At 38.5% G+C, this 11,030-nt stretch overlaps 1 protein-coding gene across 1 annotated transcript in view; it reads left to right on the forward strand.

Moving 5' to 3' along the window:
* Positions 1–10,648, forward strand: part of LOC144441357 (low-density lipoprotein receptor-related protein 6-like) — a 19,714-nt gene extending 9,066 nt beyond the window's left edge. The window contains exons 6-17 of the mRNA XM_078130913.1: positions 112–231; positions 880–1,143; positions 1,902–2,055; positions 2,912–3,046; positions 3,313–3,433; positions 3,923–4,067; positions 4,743–4,853; positions 5,188–5,367; positions 7,578–7,754; positions 8,339–8,515; positions 9,151–9,304; positions 9,782–10,648. Of these exons, the coding sequence (XP_077987039.1) occupies positions 112–231; positions 880–1,143; positions 1,902–2,055; positions 2,912–3,046; positions 3,313–3,433; positions 3,923–4,067; positions 4,743–4,853; positions 5,188–5,367; positions 7,578–7,754; positions 8,339–8,515; positions 9,151–9,304; positions 9,782–10,187 (2,144 nt within the window). The 3' untranslated portion in view covers positions 10,188–10,648. The remainder of the gene's footprint in view (positions 1–111; positions 232–879; positions 1,144–1,901; positions 2,056–2,911; positions 3,047–3,312; positions 3,434–3,922; positions 4,068–4,742; positions 4,854–5,187; positions 5,368–7,577; positions 7,755–8,338; positions 8,516–9,150; positions 9,305–9,781) is intronic.
* Positions 10,649–11,030: the final 382 nt, after the last annotated feature.

Here is an 11,030-nt window from a genome sequence, read left to right on the forward strand (position 1 = left end):
ACAGACAGACAGACAGACAGATTGATAGATAGATATATCGCCTACATGTTTGTATCTACATGTATGTTGAGTTGGTATTATCGAGCAATCAATACATTTTTTTTCACGTAGATCCTTGTGCCAACGCTGTTTGCAATCAATTGTGTGTCAGTGATCCAGGACCAACGGGCTACAAATGTGTCTGCAGTCACGGATATTACTACAGCGTTACTGAGAGCACATGTAAAGAAGGTACGTCAAATGTAGGCCCTAGGTCCGTCTCTAGAAGACGGTCAAGTATTTTCCAAGGGGAGCTAAGCCTGCGTCATATCAGAACCATGCTGTAAAGAGTAGTTATTACTCATATATTGACGAGGATAACCACCTTTACTTTACACCCACTACATTCTAATCCACCTCCTCTATACCCATATATTGGAACGATTACCAACAGCGGTTTCTCATTAATGGTTATGGATGATTTCATGGTATACAGCTGGAATCAAATTTGCGGTCAGTTTCATTGATCTAACTCGTTTCATAAGGGCTGCTTACACCCAAGTAACATAAATAAAAACTATGATAGGTGACATCCATCCATTGGCAATTAATTACTGTAAGTAATATACCACAGTGTATGGGTACAACCAGATCTATATAATGCGGCTGCGCTGGGGTATTCGAATTTCGCAAGCACTGTTTATAGTATAAATCTTGTTGCACATTAGAACCACTATGGCTTATTACCTACACTATAAATAGGACACTGGTTACTGTCTAAGTTTCCTGTTGATGTTTCTTGGCTGACTATGATTCTTATTAAACATTGGTCATAACATTGAACGCATGCGCAATTATAATTTCCCTAACACAGTAACACACAATTTTACCTTCTGCTAGATCTCAACATCATTCTCGACCACGAACTGATATTCTCGGCAGAAGGGGATTATTTGTGCCAGTTACCAGCAAACATCGGCCATCAAGTATTGCCCGACTTTTTCAACGTGAGCTGCTTTGCTCGCGCTACGATGAATGCTATTGACTTTGATGTGAACGGCAATTATATCTTTGCCCATTCCGATTCGTACAATAGCATTTGGAGAGCCAAGCTTCAGTCTGACAAGCAGTGGAGAACTATTGTGATTCACACATACGCAATAGGTGAGAGCAGTAGATTATTTTCCAAAAGGATGAATTTGGTACCCCTTTACCCCAAAGAGGCACGTCCCGGATGGGGTTATTGGAATGTCCCGTCTGTCCGTACGTGTGTGAGTGCGTGCGTGCGTACTAGACTGTCTGTCTATTGCCCTATTTCAGACCATATCTGCTTGCTGCCTGGTTTCGATGTGGTGATAATATGGAATATTCTCAAATAATCGAGACTACACGCTATTCGTGAAGTTTATTTTAATGAGACAAAATCCACGCGAGCAGATCTAGACCACTTTCTCATATAGTCCCGTAGATTCATGCCCCGATGCTCAATCTTTTTTTTAAATTGCTACAGTGACTACATGTATACGCGTTATTAACGTCATGCAAAAAAAAGAATCCTCTGTGCTCGACACAGAGTGTGAATAAAACCAAAGCCATCATCATTCTCGATTATCAAGAAAAATGTAACCAACTATACAAGCTTCTTTGGAAAGAGTCGTTATGTATTTCTGTCTGAGTAACGTCGAAGTTGTATGTTTAATGTTTGCTTTCACAGTATAGACCATCATTTGACACGTACACTGTTTAACTTATGTATGGCCGTAGTTAATTAAAAGAGAAAGACTAAACTTTTACAATATCTCGACAACAAAATAATATACTAAGAAAAACGTATTTACTTTGTTCGAGGTGAGCATGAAAGTCAAACTTTCAAAACTGTAACTTAACAATATAATCACTTTTCAATCAATAAAATGTTTTAGCTGTAGCCGTGGACTGGATAGCATCCAACCTGTATTGGACTGACCAACGGGATAAGAGTATCAACATTGCAAGATTGGACGGTGAGGGCGACACTATTCTGATATCTGACGGTATAGATGAACCAAGCGGTATTGCAATTCATGCTGTTAAAAGGTAGGTCAAATATAATATAACATAAAACAAAACACATAGCATATATAAATCACAATCGATCGATCACCATCACCACGATCGCCAACATAATGCCACCATCACCATCACAACTATGACCACAACCACCATCCTACCCCACCATCATCACAACCACCACCGCTACTACCATCACCCTCGCCACAGTCACTACTACCACCATCACCTCCAGCATCACCAACCCAACACTATCACTAACAACACCACGACCACAACATCAACAACTACTGCTACTACTACTGCTACTACTACTACTACTACTACTACTACTACTACTACTACTACTACTACTGCTGCTGCTGCTGCTGCTGCTACTAATATACTACTACTACTACTACTACTACTACTATACTACTACTACTACTACTACTACTACTACTACTACCACTGCTGCTCCTGCTACTACTACTACTACTACTACTACTACTACTACTACTACTACTACTACTACTACTACTACATTCATCATCAACACTCAACATACCACACCATCGTCACCACACTATTACTAACACCACCACACCACCACCACAACATTCATACTAAACTCCGCCACTACCACCACCACCATCAGTATCACCACAACCACTATCATATGACATCACCCCATAACACAACATATGTAACGACAATAACTTTAGCATCTTAAAACATCAGCAATAAAAACATACGATAATGCTTCGTGCATCCAAGTAGCTGATTTAAAATAAGATAATAGTCAGCACAATCTTCTGAATATCACAAACCAATCAACTTTATAAACGACGACAAAATCGTAGTAATTCTTTAAAACTGTGCATGTTCAATGCTTCTATATAAGGTATCTGTTTTGGACGGATGTTGGCACCAGTCCACATATTGAAAGGTCTAGTTTAAATGGAAAGGAACGGAAAATACTTGTGAGATCCGCATTGTCACAACCAAACCATCTTGCCATCGACTTCAACAAAGATAGGTATGTATGTATGTATGTATGTATGTATGTATGTATGTATGTATGTATGTATGTATGTATGTACGTACGTACGTATGTACGTACGTACACGTATGTGTGTGTGTGTATGTATGTATGTATGTATGTATGTATGTATGTATGTATGTATGTATGCATGCATGCATGCATGCATGTATGTATTTATGTATGTATGTATGTATGTATGTATGTATGTAGTGTGCATTGCTAAACAAAATAAACTGAAATTGTTCGGGAAACATCCATAGATTATACTGGACAGATGATGGGAGGCACAAACTCGAATCCACAGACTTCAATGGAGAAGATCGAAACGTGTTTAAATCGCTGAGTCAAAATAGTGCATCAGTTGGAATCACAATATGGCAGGTAAAAATACGTTGATATCTTTAGAGGTGGTGGTGGTGGTGGTGGTGGGGGTGGTGGTGGTGGTGGTGGCAGTAGTGGTGGTGGTGGTAGTAGTAGTAGTAGTGGTGGTGGTGGTGCTGGTGGTGTTGTTGTTGTTGTTGTTGGTGATGCTGGTGCATATATATATTTGTATGGAGAAATTACGGTGACGTGGATCCATACATTAAACACATATTAAAATAAAGATACAATAAATACAAAATAAAATGTACACATTGTTAATGTCTTTAAAATGAAATGTGGAAGATAAAATGATAAAAACAAAGCAGTGCAGAGGATATATATATATAGGCAAACGTGAGGGGATGGGCGAGGATTGAATACAATAACAAGGTTCCATGTACAGACAATCACTATCTTTATAATTTGTAAAGGATAAGCATTTATTACATTGTCAGTTAACGTGAACGTTCACAACACTAATATGAATGTTTTGTTTCTGCTCAATAGGACTTTCTATTCTTCGCTGAAAAGAACGAGAAACAGATACAACTATATAACATACTAGATGTGAGCCCTGTCCGAACATTTGGTTTTGAAGTAGAACCTACAGCCCTCAAGTTCTTCCATGCCAGTCTGCAACCACAACCTACAGGCAAGACTGCAAATGCACTCTCTCTGTGTCTGTCTGTCTTCCCGTCTTTTTGTCTGTCTGTCTGTCTGTCTGTCTGTCTGTCTGTCTGTCTGTCTGTCTGTCTGCCTGTCCACTCGTCGCCCGTCTGTGTGTCTTTCTCTCTGTCCGTCTCTCCGTCACTGTCATGTCTTGTCTCTCTTACTCACTCACTCACTCACTTACTCACTCACTCACTCACTCACTCACTCAGAGACCCTAGCTCCATTGGTGACTATTTTATTTTCGGGGGGGGGGGGTTTAGTGTAAGTTTGTTTTTATGTTTGTTTGTTGTTGTTTATTCATGTATTTATCGGTTTATTTGTATATGTGTTCGTTCGTTTGTTTGTTTGTTTGTTTGTTTGTTTGTTTGTTTGTTATGTTTACTTGTTTATTTCTATTTGGAAACAAAACTAACAGCCTGAGCTCCCCAGTATGAAAACAGATACATGTACTTCGTGGCTTCGTAATTCGTCACTACTCGCGTCAGTAGAGGGTGCCCTTCTTTGCTTTTTGAATATATGCATATGGTAAAACTTGTTCCGAAAGGGTCACTCACCACCACTATACCAGGAACAACCCAATTTACGTAACTGTCTAGTCGCATATATGTAGGAAATATGATTCTTCAGAAATAATTTTACCATGTCTTTCGTACAGATCCAAACCCTTGCGACCTGTCAAATGGTGGGTGTATAGATGGCATATGTATCAATACTGATAACGGAGCCGAATGTCGCTGCCAGAAAGTTTCTGCAATTTGCATACCAGGTAGGCCTGTATACGTCATCGTACAGACCCTTTTAACACCTTGTCCCAAGTCTGTGAGATACGACGTGCTATGCCATTTGAACAGTCAGCATTCGCCGATGAGGGCGGAACACAACTTATCGATCCCCTCCCCATATATTTAAAAAGTCACCATATTTGAAAAGTTTGATTTGCGTTTTCTTATGATTAAAACTGATTCGTTTGTGCTCACCCTGTCTGTTTACAAATCAGTTTATGTACATACCGCCACAAAACGTTTGCAGACTTTCATTACCTAGTCAGAAAGTATCATTGATAGATGAGTATTTGTTAATAAAGAGCCTGATGCTTTCAGTACTTAGATGTCCAATGACGATTGCCAATGGCATGATGAGTGACACCTGTGATAACAAAAATGGCCAACGTTGTCATCTTTCTTGTGACGAGGGTTACTATGCTACGGTGACCGAAGCTGTCATGTGTACAGAAAGCGGTGAATGGAGTACGGGAGGAGCTAACGAACTCTGTCGAGAAAGTAAGTGGTCACTATGCTTTAAATAAACTATGTGCTAATTACAGGGCATTCGAGCGTTGAATTTTTTCTGTTTTTATTCTGTAACGTTCCCACCAATTTCAAACCCTTGACGTGATTACTAATATCCGATAACGTTGGAAATATCCTATTGCATTAGAAATACCTTCACAGCTTATTTTTAGCAGTCATTTTGAAATTTCTTTCCCTATATTCTTATGTGTTTTATGAATATTAATAACAAAGTGGTGGGTAATCATCTTTTCAGTTCGGAGATGTCCTATGACGATTGCTAATGGCAGAATGAATGACACCTGTATTAACATAAACAGACACAATTGTCATTTTTCGTGTGACGAGGGTTACTATGCCACTGTGACTGAAGCTATCTTATGCACAGAAGCAGGTGAATGGAGTACTCCAGACACTGGCAATCTTTGTCAAGAAAGAAAGTGATGACACATGCATTAAACAAACTATTGCATTACAGGGCATATACTGGTATTGATTAATATTGATGTTTATGCGTTTTCCGCTTTCACTCATGTCATCTTTGATATCTGAAGCACGCCCCCACATGGCTATTCTGAATGGTAGACAATTGTCGAATATGGTGATACGTATTACGAGTTTATATTTCAAGATGGCTGCTTCTATGTATGTATACAGGCTCGGGACTAAAAGTAGCCCTGAAGAAATGTATACAGAGTGTGCAAAGCTAAAACTACTACGAAATGGCTCTAATTTAAAACAGCAACAGTAGCAGCAGCAGCAGCAACAACAACAACAACAACAACAACAACAACAACAACAACAACAACAACAACAACGATATGTATATGTAAGGAGAGAAAATTAGTGCAAAACTGAATTCAAAAGATAACTGACACAATAGATTCTGGCTTATCAACCTAAAATCATGATTCAATTGTGGTGATGAGAGAGTAAAGGAAGAAAGACAAACTTTAAAATAGTGCTATAGAAAACAACGTGCCTTAAATATACGGATCGATATTCCGTCGGGTGTGCAAATTTCATATCAGAAGCAGAACTAGTCATTACTTGCATTCAACCTTCTTTATTTGCAAATCACTTTATGTGCATACCAAAATAAACCTTCCAAACGTTATAAATAGGTTTCAACAGTTTTACTACAAAGGTTTTTTGAATTTATTATAGCGGTAATGGGGAAAGGGAGGGTTGGGTTACTCACATAGAAAAGTATACAGCTATGTGCCACCCAAAGGGGTCACTTTTATCGCCAATAGTTTCCCTACTCAAACCAACCCTAAATTTCAAGGGTTCCAATTAACCTGTACGTAACAACCACACGGCTGATTATCTCTAACCCACCTACCATATACAACCTGGATGAACTTTGTCCATGTCCATGTTCGAAGCTCCATTCACCCTCATTCAAAAAAAATCCCAAAACGTGGGTCGATTTCCCGTTTGAAAATTCCCTAGTCATAGGTCGATAACATTGGAAACATCGTCATGCTTTAGAAGTACCTTAACAGCAACTGAATAAAGATAAATTTTGAGATTATACATTAGGGGTAGATGTTTTGAACGTGGACAGCACACCCTCTCTGTAAACAGAGGAGTACTCTCCACCACCACCGGCCCTTGGTTTGAGAAGCACACACGGGCTTGGTTTACAATGTTTCATTTGTTTTTAGTAGCAAAAATGAAAATTCCACTGTAAATGTCCTGTTTCTCACCGACAATGCCACTTTAAAGATAGAGCGTAGAAAGTACAATGTTGTGCTGATCAGACTATACAATTAACCCTAGCAGTCATTTTCATTCCATTTTCAGACGATTATCATTTATGAACAATATAATAACAAAGTGTTGGGTAATCATCTTTTCAGTACGCAGATGCCACATGTAATAATATGTACGGACAAAGTTGCCATTTTTCGTGTGACGAGGGTTAAAACGCTACTGTGACTGAATCTATAATATGCACAGAGACAGGAGAATGATGGAGTACTCCAGACATTGAAAATCTTTGTCAAGAAAGTAAATGATCACATATACATTATTATAAACAAATCATTGCACGACGGGGCATACTAATATGTTTTCCGTAAAGAACATTACACCAGTGCAAATTGACATATTCATGAGTTTTTAAAACATCTGTTTAAAGCATTTTTTTACAGTTCCAGCAGCACTTTAAATAACCCCTGCATTTACTATTTTAGTAACTTGTCCGTTGATTATACCGAATGGTCGGATGTCAGAGAAGTGTGACAACAGATATGGCAAGTCGTGTGATGTTACTTGTGAATCTAACTATTCACCAACCAGTACAGAGCCTGTACGTTGCACTACATCCGGGGAATGGAGTACCGACAGCGGTGATCTCTGTAAACTTTCCGGTAAGGAATACATACAAAAAAATAGTTACTTTTCTCCAAGAAACTTAAAACTTTGTCCAAGGATCATTTAGTTGTGCAAAGCATTTTTAACATTCTTCGTCCAGTATACTTGTTAGTCGAACCAGTTGGAAAATATGTTGAAGTGGCAATGAGGTAGTTAAATCGTGAATTAAGTGGTATGCCAGGACACTGTAGTGACGTCAATAGCAATCTATTATGATGATGAGTTTCGTACATGTACGTATGTGTGTATATGTGTTGACATCGATGTATAGTTTGTAATGGTGCGATGGGTAGGGGTACTGCCAGAGACACTTCTTTCCCCCCCCCCATTGAGGATTGAGGGTGTACTTTTCCAGTTAACTAAAACAGTTTTTAGATTGGGTGGTTAACGATCACTTTGAATTCTCTCCTCTTCGATAATTGTAAACATATTCGCCTTTCATGTTATCAGAGTTGCACAATCATACTACAACCAACGTAACTACAACATTACTTTTTCATATAGAAAAATATTTTTTTTAAATACAATAAATGCCCCATCTCTTTTTGAAATTAACATATCTATTCTCCTCTAACCACAGTCCATTGCCCAGAGACCATACCACATGGACAGATGTCCAAGCCATGTAGTAATGCATACAATCAGACGTGTTATTTTACATGTGAACCTGGCTACCGACCAATTATAGCTGATGCAAAGGTCGTATGCACCATATCCGGGGAATGGAATCTTGATAGTAAACATCTGTGCATTGAAAGTAAGTCACGTCGTCATTATTCAAGTTAGGGTGGATGGATGGATGGATGGATGGTGGATGGATGGATGGATGGATGGGATGCATATCGCATATGGATTGGGATGCGTTGGTATGGTATGGTATGGTATGGGATGGATGTGAATGGATGTATGGGAGGGTGGGTGGATGCATTGATGGTAATATGTCTCGGGAATCCAACCACTCTTAGTAAGTCACATTTGTAGCCGTTTTTTTAATAATCACCAAAATTGAAAATTGCTCAAAATTAAGCCAACTAAAAAACAGTTGTTTGGTTCCGGTTATCCGACCCCACCTAGTTTCTCACGCCTACCCTAAACATATTCGAGGAAAAACAAATAATAAAGTCGTGAAAATCGTGAAGTCTCGCAAGAAATAGTGGGTGCGGAAACTGTATATCAACTTAAAAAGACGATCTAAAGTAAAAAATCCACCTACCCCACGTATTTTAAAATTGAACGTAATCAGAACCACACAAATTTGTTTTACACCTTATTAAATCCTGACAGACAATTCACGTGACATTCTAATCAGTTAGTTCCCCATTCAAACATCAATATTCAAAGTTTTATAGTACATGTACGTCTTAACAAGTTTTTAATAACTATTCCCCTTAGTAACCAAACCTTCTACACCAGCACTACCAGGGAAAAAGGATGCATCAACAGGCAATCAGCAGACAATACGGACATCAGTAATTGCACTCGCCATACTTGGAGCTATCTTCATCATTGGAGGTATCGCTTTGGTGGTATACACCCTTATGAGACGGTATGCATGATAATTATAATTATGATTGTAATTATAAATATATTTATAGAGTGCGTAGTTAATAATACTCGTAAGATGATTATACTTAATTGAGTTAGAATCCTAACTTTAGTTATGTACACAATTCGAAAGAGAAACCATGATGAAAGAGTCCCTGGGCTATTTGTATGACCCTTCGACCTCTGATGGTTTAAGTCTGTCCCCTATCTTTGTCCTAGTTTTTGTTTGTACATGCATACATCGATCCTATATTGCTAATGCTAGAACTCGCCATATTCCATTTATTTTTGAAAGAATTATCGCAAGAGGGCGCCCCTCACGAAGCAAAATTGAGTGCTCAAGTCCCATCACACGGGAAGTAGTTAATGCAATGTGGCTAAATGTAAATCCAGCTGAAAGTAAAAATAGCGTGATTTTATGTAATATTAGCAGGAAATGTTATTTAGAATTCAAACATTTTTGTCAACTTTTTTTCAGGAGACGCAAACGATCAATTGTTTGGCAACGTGATCGACAACAGGTTATCAATAATACACACTCTACGATGGCGAATCAAGAACGTCCTATTGGAGGAGGAGTCGTTGGGTTATCCAATCCCATATATGATGTAAACCCTTACGGGGGTAACATTAACGCTAGCAGCAACTCCACCATGCCAATGCCGTCAGTAGCGCCCTCAGACGTCAACTTTGATATAGGATATCCCGAGAAGTTACCACTAGATGAAGAGGACACGGTGAATATTGAACCAGGTGCCACGTCTGTGCATTATGCTGCTGCGTCGCCACCTGCCGAGAATCCATATGACAATGCGCCGTTGAAAAAGGAACAAAATGACACAAAAGAGAAGCTCACAGTGAAATTGAAAGAAACGGATGCTTAAGTCAAACATGATGGAAATGAATAACTTGGTCGTTTTTCGAAAGTTTTACTGTGAAAACAAGGAGAGTAGAAACAAAGTGTCGTTTATCAGCTTAATTTCATTCGTACCAACGTTGCTAACATTACTACAAGCTGTTGTCTAACACAACAAAAATTGATACAAACAGTACTTTTTTAAAGTAAACCGACACTTTTGCAAAACATGAGTCTAAAATAAAAACACATGTGGTTATTAGAGTGCATATATGATTTGACGACGATTTTGTCAGGTTGTGAGTTAGTTAACGGTGGCCCGAATGTTGTAGTAATGTTGGCAACATTTTAGTAGGCCTAAAAAATGTTTAGTTCCGGTTACCCACCTAGTTGGGTTTTTTTTTTTTACATATTCGAGAAAACTTGAAATAAAATCGTGGAAATTGTGAGGTCTCGCGAGAAATAGTAGATACGGAAACCGACATCAATTGAAAAGACAAAAGAAAACTGTTCTTCCAATCTGTAATAGATGTACATTTGGTGAGAAGACCATATGGAAAACAATGGAAAACATAACTACCTGAACTAGACACTCACACATAAAAAAAAAATTAAAAGAATCAACCTTCCACATATATTCTAAAATTGAACGTAATTGGAACAACGCAATTTTTTAGGCCTTATAGTCAGAAGCCGTCTTGGTTTAAAATCAATGTTCGTATAAAGACATTTGTCTATCCAGATGACGTTTCACTTCTATTGTATGTTTTGCAACAGGGAGATACCCACCAATTTTACATGGCAATCAAAGCGCCACTCGAAACAAATGAGTTATCTACAACGACAGAAGTTGAAATTTAATTTGTGCCAA

Source organism: Glandiceps talaboti, chromosome 10 (genome assembly GCF_964340395.1).
Source record: "Glandiceps talaboti chromosome 10, keGlaTala1.1, whole genome shotgun sequence".
NCBI classification, from domain to species: domain Eukaryota; kingdom Metazoa; phylum Hemichordata; class Enteropneusta; family Spengelidae; genus Glandiceps; species Glandiceps talaboti.